This window comes from Salmo salar, chromosome 08, assembly GCF_965601325.2.
Source record: "Salmo salar chromosome 08, fSalSal1, whole genome shotgun sequence".
Lineage (NCBI taxonomy): Eukaryota > Metazoa > Chordata > Actinopteri > Salmoniformes > Salmonidae > Salmo > Salmo salar.
Window position 1 is genome coordinate 26,057,096 of NC_138298.1, and position 18,501 is coordinate 26,075,596.

An 18,501-nucleotide genomic window follows, 5' to 3' on the forward strand; every position below is an offset into this window, starting at 1 on the left:
CTGTGTCCCAAATGGCATCCTATTTCCTCTATGCAGTGCACTATATAAAAAATAGGGTGCCATTAAGGACACATATCAGGTCTGTTTCTTATTGGTGGATAGAGCCTTGAAACATCCTGTCACCTGCTGTGGTCCACAGACAGAGAACAGAGAGGGAGGAGACCCCATTAGACACCATGATGAGTGTGTAGCAGACAGGTCCTCTGGTGCTTGGTGTTGCCATTGGTAACCTACACATTGTCCCTTGTACAGTGAAGGTTGTGAGTCACCAGTTTTGTTAGCATAGAGATGTTTGTGTGTTTGATCTCAGTACTGTTCTGCCCCCTGTCCAGGTCACACTGTTTTAAGTATCCAATCACATTCAATCAGGAAGCTGGTAGACCTTGTTAAACAACATTGTTCCTTCATTTATAAAACTGTGACTTTTCCCCAATTTTTTTTACATTTTAGTCATTTAGCAGACACTCTTATCCAGAACAACTTACAGTAGTGAATGCATACATTTCATAATTTTTTTTTTCTTTTTCTCCGTACTGGTCCCCCAATGGGAAAAGAACCCACAACCTTGGCATTGTAAACACCATGCTCTACCAACTGAGCCACACGGGACCATTATTATTATTATTATTAAAGTGATAATCATAGGTTAATAATTGGTCCCACCTTTTTTTTTACTAAGCATAAGCCTATGGCAAATCACATGACATGTTTTTAATAAAAACAATGAAGAAGCATTTTACATAGTACAGTATGACTACATACTCTCTTCTAAATCTAAACAGAACAATTATTTGTCTGAATTTTATCCTTCCTCCTCTATGTCTCTCTCTGACACTAAGGCTCTATCTCAATTAGTCTTTCCTAGATTCCTCTCCTCCTGTCTCCTCTCCTCCTCTCTTTCTCAACCCTATTAGAGGATAAGGTCCAAGGTCCCTCCCATAGGATTGTATGTGTTTTGAGACTGAGGCAAAGAGAGAAGATGTGAGGAAGAATCGAGTAAGGTCGAATTGAAAAAGAGACTGTAGGCAAGTTTGTAATACCACTATTTCACATCTTTGGTGTGTTCATCTCTCACTAGGTGGTAACATAACCTAATCGTTCCGGAAGTTTCCAGAACTCCCCCTTCCTTTCACCTTTCTGCTGATTTGGACCCTCTGTTTACTCCCAAATATACATCAACATGTTCAGGAATTCCAGGACTACAAACATGGGTCATTATAATGTCCATACAATATATTTGACACTACAGACTGCTCCAAGTGGATATTGAGGGTGGGTAGTCTTAACCAATGAGGATGAGATGAACACAGTAACAACCTGGGCTCTCCTCTCTCTTAATGAACCTGATTGGTTGAGGAGTTTTTGAGTGACATCTTGTTGACCCACTGAAAAGATCCACTTCACTTCTCTCTTTTGGGACCCATATAGGGGAATAACAATCAAATATGAGCATTTGATATTGTGCTTATATGTAACCTGACAACAAAGACTGACTGTCAAAGATTATTGAGTAACATGCTTTGATATCTCTACTACACTCATTGATTTGTGATACAGTCAACTCCTGTACAGTGTATGTAATGGTGGGTTGGTACTGTTGAGAATGTTATCACCAGGCCTACATCGGAGCATGTAAATATCTGTAGTAAGTAAGAAGAATGTATTTGAATTGGAATTAATGAAATGAAATGCATCCAGAGTGTGCGCAAAGTCAAATGTAACCGACCAGCTCAAATCAAGCTAACTTGCTAGCTACTTCCAGACACAAATGAGAGAACAGCTCACTAAACATTACTCGCCCTAGCAGAGCTGGTTTGGCTGCTATGTTATCCAGAGCATGTAACTATGCTGCTGGCAACAATTTAATTACGCTTATTTGCAGACATTTACTGACACCGGCCACATTCAATGGGTGTTGAGCTCTCGTAAATTCATCAGTTATTCTGTGTTCTGGCACACAGACGAGAGTGCTCTGAAATCGGAGTAGGTGGCCAGAATGAATTTACGAACGCACCCGAAATGGTTACTTGCATAGTGAAGTCTTTTGTTAAGACATGTAGCTAGCTAGCTAGCTAGGTAAACAATTAACCATAATCCCAACTCATGACGTTACTACCCTGCATGGATCTACAGGTAGCTAACCAACCAGGTTCAATGTTAGCTAGCTAAAATGAGGCTATAGCTAGCCAAGCAAATGGCTCTGAGATACGAATAATAAGATCATACACATAACGTTAGGTAGTGAGCCAGCCAGCTAACATTAGCTAGCTAGCTATCAGTACACATTAACTTGAAATGAAACCACTTTCTGTCAAAATTAGATACGTGTAATAGCTAAAAATGTAGCTAGCTAGACGATCTTACCAGTAGACATCATTCATGGATGTCCACTTCTCCTGTCGGATGCCATGGTTGCCCTTAGTTTGAAGATGTAATCCCGGAGACAGGTGTTTTCTCCATCTACCAAGCTATCATACTCGAATTCCACTGATTTCAAAACTCGGTCCTCCAGAAAGCAATACTTATGTAGTTTCACTACACGATACATGTTTTAAAAGTCACGTAAGACAGGATTACCTAGACATACTGACCAGCTCGAATCGTGCTATATGGCAGACCAATCCAAACTCTTCTCTCGGCATGTCCAGCTCATACATTATCTTCGCCAATCATGGCTAGCGGGAAGTTTGCTGGCTTTTTCAGTGGCTAAACCAACAAGGCTCGTAATTTAACAATTTTATTCGTATTTACAGTTGGCATACAAGTTTGTTATTAAGGCACATGAAAGGTCACATGTTCAAAAAGGCATTTCTGCCCAAAAAAAACTCATTAAGATTTTGTTTTTAAGTTTACGTTGAAACGGCTCTCCTGTGAAGTAGTGACCTGTGACATATGCCTTGTTTCCTGAAACGGGTCACAAATGTACTGACTTCATGTTGAACCTGATGACGTGTGAAACATAACTACTGGTACACAGGAAGCTACAAACAGTAAATAAGTAGAACTTTTATTAATATGATACTACAAACAAATACAACAATAGGTGAACATGTTCTCAATTACAGCAATGACCTGGGGAAAAGTTACAGGGGAGAGGAGGGGGATGAATGAGCCAATTGTAAACTGGTGATGATTAGGTGAGATGGTGTGTGTGTGTGGTGGGGGGAGTTGAGACGGAGAGAGAGTGTGAAAGAGAGAGAGAGAGAGATAATGAAATAAGAAGTTGTGTGTACTGTTGCCTGCTGTATGTGTTACAGGGTGTTGTCATGGTGATGTTAAAGCACTTTCTCACATATCCATTTGAGTTTGCTGTCGCATGACAAGTCATTCCATGGCTCAAGAGGACTCCGATGTTGTTGTATGTGAACACAGTCCTCCTCACCATATATGGCTAGGCCACCACCATTATCAGGCTGATTTGGAGACCAGTACCTACAGGGTTAAAAACAGTCAGATATCATGGTTAATACCAGTACCTACAGGGTTAAAAACAGTCAGATATCATGGTTAATACCAGTACCTACAGGGTTAAAAACAGCCAGATATCATGGTTAGAACATCACAATCCTAAATAACATACAGACATTTTTCATCTTAATGTACAGATATGCCACCGTCAATGACAACCTGTATAGATAAAGGTTGAATGAACTGAACATTGGAGCCTTATTGTCAGGGTAGTTATCATCTCTTACTCTGTGGTCAGTGTTGGTCCACCAGTTGAGTATGGAGGACTTAGAGTATGAACAACACAGAGAATCAGTCCTACTCCTTACACTGTGGTCAGTGTTATTAGAGCAGTAGTATATTACCTTGGGGTGGTCAGAAGGGTGCCGTCCACCCATCTCCAGGTCCCCTCAGTAACAGAGTCAGTCAGACCAATCCAGACTCCCTTGTTGAGGTTGAAGAGAAACTCCTGTTGTTGAGGAAGATAAATATATATATTATTATATGTTTGATCATATTTACCCAAAGCAGACCCACACTCTCTCTCTCTCTCTCTCTCTCTCTCTCTCTCTCTCTCTCTCTCTCTCTCTCGTCTCTCTCTCTCTCTCTCTCTCTCTCTCTCTCTCTCACCTGTTCCTTATCACTGTTTATGATCACCAGGTCTGCTCCTCTCTCCAGACAGTCCTCTCTGCTCTCCTTCCAGGTTTTAGACTCAGTAGACAGGAAGTACCAACTGGATTGAAACTTCTGCCAGCCTTCAGGACAACTTTGTTCTACAAGATGAAAACATGAATATTCTTCAAATTATCAAACTATATACTTAATATAAGAATACAGACACACAATGAAGTGTGTGGGATTAATTATAATTTATTACTGTAGGTTTACTCACTGCAATTGGAAAACCTCCCGCTAAGAAAATCTCTCTCAGTCTGTAGCTGGTCTCGCTCTTTAGTCAGGTTGTTATAACTGGTGCGTAGCTGGTCTCTCTCTTTAGTCAGATTGCTGTAACTGACCAGTAGCTGGTTTCTCTCTGTTAAGTTGTGATGACCAATGACTCCATCTGTAAAAGGGAAAAGTTAATCAAACATGTAACTACCATACCATTGATAATTAAGTATGATTAAGTAGGCTACATAAGTCTCAGTGACAACATACTAAACTTACAGTAGACAGACAGGCCTATGATCCCAGCCAGTAGGAGAACACACAGCAGCCCCAGACACACTGCAGCAACTCCAGAGGGTCTCTTCCACCACTGAACATGTACTGAATCACAAATTATTAAAGTAAGAGAGTGTGTGTGTGTGTGTGTGTGTGTGTGTGTGCGTGCGTGCGTGCGTGCGTGCGTGCGTGCGTGCGTGCGTGCGTGCGTGCGTGTACGTGCCTGTATGCAATCTTACCAGAAGAAACAACTCCATCTCTTGTACTGGGCTTGAAGGCTCTTACATTGGAATATAATTGGCCATCAATGTCTGTGTTCTTCATTGCATCAGGCTCCTCGTCTTCAAATCCATCTGGGTTTTCATAGTCTCCCTCTGACATCTTAACACACTTGTGATCAAATACAGTAACTTTTAATTCTAACCTTAACTCTAATATACGTCTGTACCTCCCTGCACTGTCCTCTGTCTGTGTTATTTATAGTAGTGTCACTATTTTTTAAACTGTCAACCACAGTGAAGGGGAAACTGTCACATCCACACAACACTGGCCACCACGTGACTTGCATCTGGTTTAGTTTCGAATCAGTTTTGAAGAAAAATTATGCATGTGTGAATTCACAGGGACACAATTTTGGATCTGCTAAAGTAAATTGGTATCCTGTTAATTGACAAATATGACTGAGTTTACAGCACCCCCAGCCTTCAAATGGCAAACACATTATGGCTCTCACTCTGTGACTGGTAGTGTAGGGGGAAGTTGCCCCTAGATAATGATCTTAGGTCAGTTATGCATTTCCACCACAAATGGTTAAGGTTAGGTTTGGGGGAAGGAAAGCTGATCCTAGATCTGTACCTAAGGGAAGCTTACAGCTGTAGTGTTGGTGACAGAGACCTGGGTGGATGTAGTACTAACTACAGGTACAGCTGTAGTGTTGGTGACGGAGACCTGGGTGGATGTAGTACTAACTACAGGTACAGCTGTAGTGTTGGTGACAGAGACCTGGGTGGATGTAGTACTAACTACAGGTGCAGCTGTAGTGTTGGTGACAGAGACCTGGGTGGATGTAGTACTAACTACAGTTACAGCTGTAGTGTTGGTGATAGAGACCTGGGTGGATGTAGTACTAACTACAGGTACAGCTGTAGTGTTGGTGACAGAGACCTGGGTTGATGTAGTACTAACTACAGGTACAGCCGTAGTGTTGGTGACAGAGACCTGGGTGGATGTAGTACTAACTACAGGTACAGCTGTTGTGTTGGTAACAGAGACCTGGGTGGATGTAGTACTAACTACAGGTACAGCTGTAGTGTTGGTGACAGAGACCTGGGCCCGGTTTCCCATAATAATTTTAAGTCTAAGTTCATCTTAGAACAAAAGGATCCTGTGTTAATAATGATGGAGCCTTACGATGCTTTTGGGAAACCAGGCCCTGGGCTGTAGAGCTCACAACCACCCCAGCAAGTCCTTCACTGAGCCCAAACACACACCCACGTTGCCTGCCCTCTCCATTACCACCAGATCTACCTTCTTTGAACAGCAGGTGGAACTGCAGTCCACCCGGGTCACGTTCTCGGCCCTGGGGCCCACCGCCATAGAAGTGTTGAGAGTCAATGTGCGGGGGCACCGGTGTCGAGGTAATTGAGGTAATTATGTACATGTAGGTAGAGTTATTAGTAGTGGCTATGCATAGATAATAACAGCGAGTAGCAGCAGCGTGGGGGGGTGGGGCAAAGCAAAAGTCTGGGAAGCCATTTGATTAGCTGTTCAGGAGTCTTATGGCTTGGGGATAGAAGCTGTTTAGGAGCCTCTTGGACCTAGACGTGGCGCTCCGTTACTGCTTGCCATGCGGTAGAAGAGAGAACAGTCTATGACTAGGGTGGCTGGAGTCTTCGACAATTTTTAAGGCCTTCCTTTGACACCACCTGGTATAGAGGTCCTGGATGGCAGGAAGCTTGGCCCCGGTGATGTACTGGGCCTTTCGCACTACCCTCTGTAGTGCCAACCCGCCAGGATGGTCGCGATGGTGCAGCTGTAAAACCTTTTTATGATCTGAGGTCCCATGCCAAATCGTTTCAGTCTCCTGAGGGGGAATAGGTTTTGTCGTGCTCTCTTCACGACTGTCTTAGTGTGTTTGGACCAAGTTAGTTTGTTGGTGATGTGGACGCCAAGGAAATTGAAGCTCTCAACCTGCTCCACTACAGCCCCATCGATGAGAATGGGGCGTGCTCGGTCCTCCTAATAAGAACTGGAGACTGCGTCCAGTGTGTCCGCCCGTTGTTATCAAGGTAATCACGTGTATATCCGGGATGCATCCGGTTTACTCAGTCCAACATCACATGCACACTAGCACTCAGTGTGCCAGGGAGCAGCGTGAGCAGAGATGTTGTCATTACGTCATCCAAAAACATGGCAGACATTGGATGAATATAAAATATAATTTTTTTATCGGCCTCAGCGATAATTATTTGAATAATTCATTGGATATTTTGTTCACAAAGGTGATGACTAAAGTGACTTATTACACATTTTCAAATCTGACTTCTCTATCTGGCCGTGTATGGAAATTGTCTTTCAGGGCTAAGCGTCCGTTAACCTGCAGTACCGAAACAAAACTGTATTAGCAATCGAAACCGTGCTTCTAGACCAGAATCCTGGCTCCTTGGAGGAGATGCCTGGTAGCCCGTTCTGGGGAGTGGTAGGGAGGGAAGGAGAAAGGAGGAACACAGAGAGGGAAAAATAGAGATAGAGATAGAGAGAGAGAGAGAGAGCTTAGTCAGACATCTGATGTAGCTGATAAGAACTGGTAGCTTACACAACCAATTCCTTTCATATCAGGGTGAGAGGATATGAGAAAAGGAGGCCATTTTAGAGTTTTGAAACAAGACCCTTACTTTGCTTACAACGGAGAAACGCACGAATGCGTTATTCAAGTCTGTGGCTCCAGCGGCCTCGGCCTCGATGGTCAGGGTTACATCCGTTCCTGATGGGGTGCTGGCGGGCACCATGAGGCTCACCGTACCATTGGCAGCACCTCACCCCAGTCACCATGGGGATGCTGGCAGGGAAGGAGGAAGTGAAGCTGCGATCGTTGGTGGCTCAGACGGTAAAGGTTCCTCCGGTTCCGTTGGCAGTTTCCTCGGTGAAGGGGATGGAAATGGTGGAAATCAATCTGTCGCCATCTTAATCTGAAGTTTAAAAGTGGATCTTCAAATATATTTGTGTGTGTGTCTCCGTGAGTGTGTACGTGCTTGTGTGTTTGTCCTCTCTTTTACTGTTCTGATCTCTATCAGTGACCAACTGCAGGTGAAAGTGTTCTAAGTATTCAATCACATTCAATCAGGAAGCTGGTCGACCTGCTAGGACAGTTCTGCAGAATCTCTCCTTTCCACAATGTGTTCATGTTAGTTTTGTAGGCCAAACCGCTCAGACCCTACAGACGTTTTTGTAAGAAGAGCGATTTTTGTCTCATGGGCAGCCCATGCAAAAAAACGATATCTGCTGCTTAAACTGACAGATTTTGATGGGGATATTTTTATAGTGTACGTCAATAGGGGTTTTCAAAAATTCTGTAGAAAGTAAGATTAATATATTTGATATGGAAATTATGAAATGCACCACATGCAGTGTGCACAAAGTAAAATGTACTAATGTAATGTTGATTTGTCAAACATCTACTGGTATACAGGAAGCTACAATCTGTGGAAATAACTACTGATATAAAGTGGAAATAATATTGAGAATATTCTGGTTTCTCTCCTCAGTCAGGGTGTTGTAACTTGTCTGTAGCTGGTCTCTCTCTTTAGTCAGGGTGTTGTAACTGGTCGATAGCTTGTCTCTCTCTTTAGTCAGGGTGTTGTAACTGGTCTGTAGCTGGCCTTTCTGCAGATGTGTTGTGGTGCTGGTCTCACCATCTCTCAGGGTGTCTGCACTGATGTAGATATCCACAATCTTTTCCCGCATCTCACCTCTGTCAAACCTTATTGGTCATATCTGGCTTTGTATAGATGGACTCAGACATTTTCAAACAATGTTTTCTGACTATAGCTACAGTGTCTTAAAGCAGGGTTTCCCAAACCCTCCTTGGTGAACTTAATGTTTTTTGCCCTAGCACTACACAGCTGATTCAAATAACCAACTCACCATCTAGCTTTGATTATCTGAATGAGCTTTGTAGTGCTAGGGCAAAAAAATCAATGTTCACCCAGGGGAGGGCCCCAGTACTGAGTATCTGAGTCCGAATCTGACAGCTTTTGACCCTGTTGTAGGTTGGGATTTGTGGAACAGAAACATGTCATGGCTGGTTATACAGTAGCATGTCCTGGCTGGTTATACAGTAACATGTCCTGGCTGGTTATACAGTAACATGTCCTGGCTGGTAATACAGTAGCATGTCCTGGCTGGTTATACAGTAACATGTCCTGGCTGGTTATACAGTAACATGTCCTGGCTGGTTATACAGTAACATGTCCTGGCTGGTTATACAGTAACATGTCCTGGCTGGTTATACAGTAACATGTCATGGCTGGTTATACAGTAACATGTCCTGGCTGGTTACACAGTAACATGTCCTGGCTGGTTATACAGTAACATGTCCTGGCTGGTTATAGTTGGGACACATTCTTCTTCTTTTCACCTTGTTATCTGATTCCTGAAAAACTTCATGGTCTACTGGCGGAAGTTCCACCCACTTACTGTGAAGCAACACAAACACAGACACAGACACATGCAGACACACACACGATAACATAGGCACTATACACACACGTACACATGGATTTTGTGTTGTAGATATGTGGTAGTAAAGTAGGGGCCTGAGGGCACACGCTTAATATGTTGTCAAATCTATTCTGAATATTTTGTAATGTTTTTAAAATTGTATAACTGCCTTAATTTTGCTGGACCCCATAAAGAGAATCTGCTGCCTTGGCAAGAACTAATGGGGATCCATAATGAACCCCAGGGTTAGTCAGAACTTCAATTAGTCTCCCATTAGCATCAATGCATGAATAAGTGAAAATGTGACTTAAGTAGAAGACAGGATTCGCCCCATAGTGAGAGATCCCAAGTATGAAGAATCTCTTTTGTATCATCTGTAAATGAAAATGAAGAATAGGTGCCAGGTTTCTCAGCCCCCATCTCTCTTCCTGTTGAGGGGGAGTTGTGGTTGTTATACAGGTTCTCACAGCAACAGGAAGTACACAGTGGCCAGTTACATAGGACTATATGAACATTAAAATGACTGTTTCAGCAGTCAATCAGCAGCCAAGACTTGTGCAAGGCTACCAAATCAAATCAAATCATATTTTATTGGTCACATACACATGGTTAGCAGATGTTAATGCGAGTGTAGCGAAATGCTTGTGCTTCTAGTTCCGACCGTGCAGTAATATCTAACAAGTAATCTAACAATTTCACAACAACTACCTTATACACACAAGTGTAAAGGAATGAATAAGAATATGTACATATAAATATATGGATGAGCGATGGCCGTGTGGCATAGTCAGAACTTCAATTAGTCTCCCATTAGCATCAATGCATGAACAAAGAGATAGACAGAGGACTCATCATGGATATAACCCATTTTAGGATGGACATTGCCATTGTTATTGGACATTGCCATCATCCGACATTTGAATGTAGTCAACTGGGTGGGGATTCCTATGGGTTGTAGCCTCAATGGCTCTGCTTATGCTGTCACATACATTATAATAGCACAGATATAAAGGTGTCCTCTATCTATCTCTATGAAGGCTACTTAGTTACCTTGGCTGTGTGCTCTCACACACCTTTATCGAGTCTGTCTAATTAGAGACCCACGCCCCCAAGCAGCAATGCCATATGGGGATTTAGGTTTTTGTGGTAGTATTGAGGAGGTGATGGCCATCAATCCACACTACAGTTAAATGTTTACCAAATTCATATAAACATTTGCTGGATTTATTCAACTGTATTGGAGTCAACGCATCCATTGATCTCGGACCACAAACAAACTCTCAGTCCTCAGCATTATGTCAAGTCAGACGCCTTTGGTTACAATCTTGTTGACTGTTGCTCCAAACAGGGACTTAATGCTGTTGATGCTACACAGCATAATGAAGCAGGTTGATGAAATGCTTGTTAAATGTGACGGCAGCATGTCAGATGTGTGGCCCACCACCTGAATGCCACTGGACCTCTTTGTGGCTTTGGCATCTCATCAGACCATTACAGCTCTCACAGATATGGGCCCGGTTTCCTAAGAGCATCTTAAGGCTAAGTTCATGGTTAGAACCATAGGAGGAACTTAGCGTTAAGATGCTTCTGGGAAACCGGGCCCTGTTCTGTGGCTGCCTAGTGTTGGGTGGATGTTGGTGTTAGGGCTAGCTCTGGAGCTGTGGCTTTGCAATGGGTTGCTTGGTGGATCACCACAAATAAGATTACCTGGACAGAGGGGACCTGATCCTAGATCAGAGCTCTTACAATAGGATGGTTGATACATATAGGTGTATCTGCCTACCTTTACAAAGAGAAGACAGGGGAAATGTCAATTTGTGTTCTGCAATTGATATGACTAAAATTCACACAAGATGGCACCAACGCAACATGCAATTCTTGATTGGCTGTTTAGTGCTGTAGCCACTAGCTTGGCTGACATAGAGGCTGGTGTTAGCAAGACGATGTAGCAAAAAGAAAGAATAGGAGAGAAATTCCAAGGTCAGTCAATAATTATAGGCTATTTGCTACAAAAACCAGACTGCTGCATTAAAACAGACTACTTATTATTGAGACTACTCACTCTGTCATTTTCTCAGACACAAGCTTTCAAATCAAATCAAATTATATTTGACACATGCGCCGAATACAGTGAAAGGCTTACTTACAAGCCCTGAACCAACAATGCCATTTCAAAAAATAACAGTCAAGAAAAATATTTACCAAATAAACAAAAGTAAATAATAAAAGAGCGACAATAAAATAACAATAACAAGGCTATATACAGGGGGAACCGGTACCGAGTCAATGTGCAGGGCTACAGTTTAGTCGGGGTAGTTGAGGTAATATGTACATGTAGGTAGGGGTAAAGTGACTATGCATAGATAATTAACAGCGAGTAGCAGCAGCGTAAAAAAAGGGGGGGCCTCAATGCAAATAGTCAAAGTAGCAATTTGATTAGCTGTTCAGCGGTCTTATGGCTTGGGGGTAGAAGCTGTTAAGAAGCCTTTTGGACCTACACTTGGCACTCCAGTATCGCTTGCCGTGTGGTGGCATAGAGAACAGTTTGTGATTAGGTTGGCTGGAGTCTTTGGCAATTTTTAGGGTCTTCCTCTGACACCGCCTGCTGTATAGAGGTCATGGATGGCAGGAAGCTTGACCCCAGTGATGTACTGGGCCGTACGCATTACCCTCTGTAGCACCTTGCCATCGGAGGCCGAGCAGTTGCCATACCAGGCGGTGATGCAACCAGTCAGGATGCTCTTGATGGTGCAGCTGTAGGACTTTTTGAGGATCTGAGGACCCATGCCAAATCTTTTTGGGGGTTAACACCACACACCCTGTTGTAAATCAAGGACAGAACATTCAGCATCTCCCTCTCCAATATTCACCAAGGGACTACGCCTTTGTTTCATACTTTTTCCCACCAAAACGCTAACACGTTCTTAAGCGAATACTGGAACAATATTTCGAACATAGAAGGTGGGGAATGGTCAAAAGCGGTCTAAAGAACACTAATGTCATATTGTGTGTTATTCTGTGATGTCATACAAAAAATGATAAAGGAAATACTGTAACTTGAAAAGTATACACACTACATGTATGAAGTTTCCATCCTCTGCGTTGTGCATGCTATATGAAAAATGATGAAAGTGTTTTTGTTAAGAGAGGGATGTGATTTTAGAAACTATAAGAGGAAATTAACTGTGCACAGTAAGTAGTCACCGCCCCCTTGAGTGTGGTCAGAGAGCGTGTCAGCCTGACGAAACCGTCCCTTTTGAACAAACTGTATAAAATGATGGGTTAAGAATTAACATATCAGACCAGAGAGACATACAGTCGTGGCCAAAAGTTTTGAGAATGACACAATTATTAATTTTCACAAAGTTTGCTGCTTCAGTGTCTTTAGATATTTTTGTCAGATGTTACTATGGAATACTGAAGTATAATTACAAGCATTTCATAAGTGTCAAAGGCTTTTATTGACAATTACATGAAGTTGATGCAAAGAGTCAATATTTGCAGTGTTGACTCTTCTTTTTCAAGACCTCTGCAATCCGCCCTGGCATGCTGTCAATTAACTTCTGGGCCACATCCTGACTGATGGCAGCCCATTCTTGCATAATCAATGCTTGGAGTTTGTCAGAATTTGTGGGTTTGTTTGTCCACCCGCCTCTTGAGGATTGACCACAAGTTCTCAAAGGGATTAAGGTCTGGGGAGTTTCCTGGCCATGGACCCAAAATATTGATGTTTTGTTCCCCGAGCAACTTAGTTATCACTTTTGCCTTATGGCACGGTTCTCCATCATACTGGAAAAGGTATTGTTCATCACCAAACTGTTCCTGGATGGTTGGGAGAAGTTGCTCTCGGAGGATGTGTTGGTACCATTCTTTATTCATGGCTGTGTTCTTAGGCAAAATTGTGAGTGAGCCCACTCCCTTGGCTGAGAAGCAACCCCACAAATGAATGGTCTCAGGATGCTTTACTGTTGGCATGACACAGGACTGATGTTAGCTCTCACCTTGTCTTCTCCGGACAAGCTTTTTTCCGTATGCCCCAAACAATCGGAAAGGGGATTCATCAGAGAAAATGACTTTACCCCAGTCCTCAGCAGTCCAATCCCTGTACCTTTTGCAGAATATCAGTCTGTCCCTGATGTTTTTCCTGGAGAGAAGTGGCTTCTTTGCTGCCCTTCTTGACACCAGGCCATCCTCCAAAACTCTTCGCCTCACTGTGCATGCAGATGCACTCACACCTGCCTGCTGCCATTCCTGAGCAAGCTCTGTACTGGTGGTGCCCCGATCCCGCAGCTGAATCAACTTTAGGAAACGGTCCTGGCACTTGCTGGACTTTCTTGGGCACCCTGAAGTCTTCTTCACAACAATTGAACTGCTCTCCTTGAAGTTCCTGATGATCCGATAAATGGTTTATTTAGGTGCAATCTTACTGGCAGCAATATCCTTGCCTGTGAAGCCCTTTTTGTGCAAAGCAATGATGACGGCATGTGTTTCCTTGCAGGTAATCATGTTTGACAGAGGAAGAACAATGATTCCAAGCACCACCCTCCTTTTGAAGCTTCCAGTCTGTTATTCGAACTCAGTCAGCATGACAGAGTGATCTCCAGCCTTGTCCTCGTCAACACTCACACCTGTGTTAACGAGAGAATCACTGACATGATGTCAGCCGGTCCTTTTGTGGCAGGGCTGAAATGCAGTGGAAATGTTTTTGGGGGATTCAGTTCATTTGCATGGCAAAGAGGGACTTTGCAATTAATTGAAATTCATCTGATCACTCTTCATAACATTCTGGAGTATATGCAAATTGCCATCATACAAAGTGAGGCAGCAGACTTTGTGAAAATTAATATTTGTGACATTCTGATAAGAGAATGATCTAATAAAGGTAAATCAATAATTCATTATTGATTATTAGTTAGGTAGTATGGATATATATAGCCTGTAGCAAAAGTAACTAAACGGTTAAGTATAAGTCTCATGAGATTGACGAGGATAAGAGAGAAATGGAGGTCTGTGTGTTTAAGTAAACATAAAGAACTGTTAAACTGTGGTTGACCTGACCTAGTTCGGACCCTCCAGGTTTCCCTAATCTCAGAGTACTAAAAACTGTCAGCTGGGTAAGAATTTACGGTGTTGAGAGTTCTGAGGAAGAACAATGAACTCTCCTTAGTGTGTAATGTGTGTGTGTAAATGAGGAGCCTGATATATAATAGATGTTTTGTGTATGTTGGGCAGAACTTTCTCATGAATAAAGCCGAATGAACCTTTTGCAGAAAGCTGAGTCCTTGCTTAATTATTTAACCCATTGTCTTACAAACCTAGGGAATTAGTCAAGGTTTATTGATTGTTGATTATTATCATTAAGATTCACAAATTCCAGCATCACATTCTCAAATTTTTTGGCCACGACTGTAGACATAGACCGACACCCCTTGTCTTACCGGAGGCAGCTGTTCTGTCTTGCTGATGCATGGAAAAACCAGCCGACTGTATATTATCCATGTTGTCGTTCAGCCACGACTCAGTGAAACAGTTTTAATATCCCGTTGGTAGTATAGTCTTGAACGAAGCTCATCCAGTGTATTCTCCAATGATTACACATTGGCCAATAGGACGGATGGTAGAGGTGGGTTACCTACTCGCTGACGAAGTCTAACAAGGCACCCGGACCTGCGTCCCCTGTATAGGCATCTTTTCTTCACGTGAATGATGGGATTTGGGCCTGGTCCGGTGTCTGGACTACATCCTTCGCATCCGACTCGTTAAAGAAAAATCTTTGTCCAGTTCGAGGTGAGTAATCATTGTTCTGATATCCATAAGCTCTTTTAGGGTCATAAGAGATGGTGGCAGAAACATTATGTACAAAATAATTTACAAACAACATGAAAAAACACAGAAAATAGCACAATTGATTAGGAGCCTGTCACGCCCTGATCTGTTTCACCTGTCTTGTCTCCACCCCCCTCCAGGTGTCACCTATATTCCCCATTATCCCCTGTGTATTTATACCTGTGTTTTCTGTTTGTCTGTGGCCAGTTCGTCTTGTTTGTCAAGCTTACCAGCGTTCGTCCTGTCAGCGCCTGTCTTTTCCCAGCCTCTCTTTTTCTCGTCCTCCTGGTTTTTGACCCTTGCCTGTCCTGACCCTGTACCCGCCCGCCTGACCATTCTGCCCGTCCCTGACCCTGCCTGCCGTCCAGTACCTTGCTACTACTCTGGATTATCGACCCTTGCCTGCCTTGACCTGCCGTTCGCCTGCCCCTGTGGTTACAATAAACATTGTTACTTCACACAGTCTGCACTTGGGTCTTACCTTGATTCCTGATAGAGCCCGTAAAAAGGCAGCCATCTCCTCCGGCGCCATTCTCATCCATGTTCAATGCCATTCTCATCCATGTTCAATGCCATTCTCATCCATGTTCAATGCCATTCTCATCCATGTTCAATGCCATTCTCATTCATGTTCAATGCTGTGCAAGCAAATAAAAACATGCATCTAGACTAGTGTTTGTGCAGTACTTTGCAACATTTATTTCCACACAAAATCCAGTTTGTTTCATAATAAGCATTGTGGACGACCAAGTCCAATATGGTAAAAACCAGGACCTGTAGGTGACAGAGTGACATGAAGAATGCATGGATATTCAACCTAATACGCAATGAAGCATCTGAGAAAGCACTGGTTGAGATAGGAAAGAAACAAGTCAACAATATCAGTACATAGTACAGTTCTAGCATGTGTTACACCGAGAGATGGATTACAAATCACCATGTCATTAGTCTGTATATTTGCTATACACAGGGAATACAGAATGAACCAATGAGATATTCATAATGTCACGTTTCTGAAAAAAGGGCTGAGACTGGTCAACGGACAATAGCATCAAATTAACAAAGATCACTATCAATAAGCGTTAAGCTTTAGGAAGCTTATTATAATCAATAGCTTTATCATTAATATGTTTATTATAATCAATAGCTGCAATTATGATACATACAGTTACACTGGTGACAATGCTGTCAAACCTCTCTCTCTCGAGCCCCTTTTCTACCTGCCACTGATATGCGTCCCTCGTCCTGATCTTGTCCGTTGTCCTAAATCAGTTCACAACGAGTCTTTGAATCGTCTACACCTGTCTGAAAATGTGGGCACAATCAGAATGTGGACATGATCTGGACACAGGACGCATGGTAGCAGCAGATATAAACAGGGCTTCAGAGTCAAACATGCGTGCTACAAAAAAGATTTGAAATTACTGGTACAGTAGCATACCCTCAAGGAATACACATTGTTCAATATAATTAACTCAACTATATCGCTAAGTCACATAGCTGCTGTAGCTACAGCCAGGCCCTGAATTATTGACACTATTGATAAGGATGAGCAAAACAGACTGTATAAAAGAAACAATACAAATACTGACTATTGTATGCTCCAATTTTTTTTATTATTATATTATTTTATACTAATACAATTGGAAAAAAAGAAAGCAATTCTGTTCAACAATAAATATTGTTTTCTTCTCAAAAAGAAAGGGGTCAAATTTATTGGCCCCCCTGTTTCCAACACCTTTCAAATCCTCACCTTGCGAGGATAACGGTACTGAGCCTTTTTCTAAACGTTTCATGAGATTGCAGAACATGCCGTCTTACCGTAACACCGGTTCCAATCTAAGTGCCGTTGCTGTTTATCAATCTTCAGGCATTGACATGTGTAGGATGACATGAAAATAGAGCTCTTTGGTCATGGCCACCAGTGGTGGGATGCAGAATATAACCCCATACCTACTGTAAAATATGTTGGTGGATCTTTGATGTTATGGGGCTACTTTGCTTCCACTGGTCCTAGGGCCCTTGTTAAGGTCAACAGAATCATGAACTTTACTCAGTACCAGGACAATTTAGCCAAAAAACTCCATAATGAGGCCGACACTTGGCTGCAAATGGATCTTCCAGAAATACAATAACCCCAAACGCACATCAAAATCCACAAATAAATGGTAAATTGACCAGAAAATCAACATTTTGCAATTGCCGTCTCAGTCTCTGTACTTGAACCCCATTGAAAACCTGTGGTTTGAATTGATGAGGGCAGATTCTGTATGGAAGAATGTTCTAAGCTCCCTTGCATTATCCCGCATGGTAGAGCATGATACTTGCAACTCTAGGGTTGTGGGTTTGATTCCCACTGGGGACCAACATGAAAATGTATACACTCACTACTGTAATTTGTCTGCTAAAAATGTCCCACAGAAAACTCCCAACATGTTCTCATAAAACACTTTAGAAAAAGGCTCAGTGGCATATTCATCGCACGGTGAGGTATTGAAAGATTGAAAACAGGGGTGCCAATAATTTTAACCCCTATCTTTTGAAGGGAAAGCAATATTACTTGTTAAACAATCTCTTTCTCTGAGCAATTATATTAGTAAAAATAAAATGGTGTAAGTGTAAACAGACAAGATATCTTGTGGGTCACTATAGCTCAGTATTTACTTCATTGTCTTTTTTTGCTCATCTTCATCAAGGGGTGTCAATAATTATAGATCCCACTGTATTTTTTTATATTTTACTAGGCAAGTCAGTTAAGAACAAATTCTTATTTTTAATGACAGCCTATGAACTGTGGGTTAACTGCCTTGTTCAGGAGCAGAACAACAGACCTTTATTTTTTATGATCTTGTCAGCTTGGGGATTCGATCTTTCAACCTTGCGGTTATTAGTCCAACGCTCTAACCACTAGGCTACCTGCCACCCCTATAAATGTTTCTCTCTCCATTATTATTTATTATTCTCTTCCTCCTCTATGTCTCTTTCTGACACTAAGGCTCTATCTCAATTAGTCTTTCATCGATTCCTCTCCTCCTGTCTGCTCTCCTCCTTCTCAAACCTATTAGAGGAGAAGTTTCAAGGTACCTCCCCTAGGATTGTATACTCCAATGGATTTTGTGAAGGCAGTGAGGAAAGAGGGATGTGAAGAATAATCGAGGAAGGATGAATAGAGAAAAATCCCATAGGCAAGTCTGTAATACCACTTTTTTCATGGTCATCACTATCTGGCCTTTTTCTACAATTTCTCTTCTTAAAATCAGATTTTAACCCTAACCTTTACCACACTGCTAACCTTATGCCTAACCATAACCTTACATTAAGACCAGAAAGGAAATTCAGAAATGT

The 18,501-nt window shown here is 42.3% G+C and overlaps 1 protein-coding gene across 1 annotated transcript; it reads right to left on the reverse strand.

The window, feature by feature from the left end:
• Positions 1 to 2,986: 2,986 nt before the first annotated feature.
• Positions 2,987 to 5,070, reverse strand: LOC106610349 (uncharacterized). The gene is made up of 6 exons (XM_014209668.3): positions 4,851 to 5,070; positions 4,615 to 4,716; positions 4,340 to 4,510; positions 4,078 to 4,220; positions 3,813 to 3,916; positions 2,987 to 3,432 (listed from the first exon to the last, which is right to left on the reverse strand). The coding sequence occupies exons 1-6, from the start codon at positions 4,990 to 4,992 to the stop codon at positions 3,276 to 3,278; spliced, it is 819 nt and encodes a 272-aa protein (XP_014065143.1). The 5' UTR covers positions 4,993 to 5,070; the 3' UTR covers positions 2,987 to 3,275.
• Between the last annotated feature and the right edge of the window lie 13,431 nt (positions 5,071 to 18,501).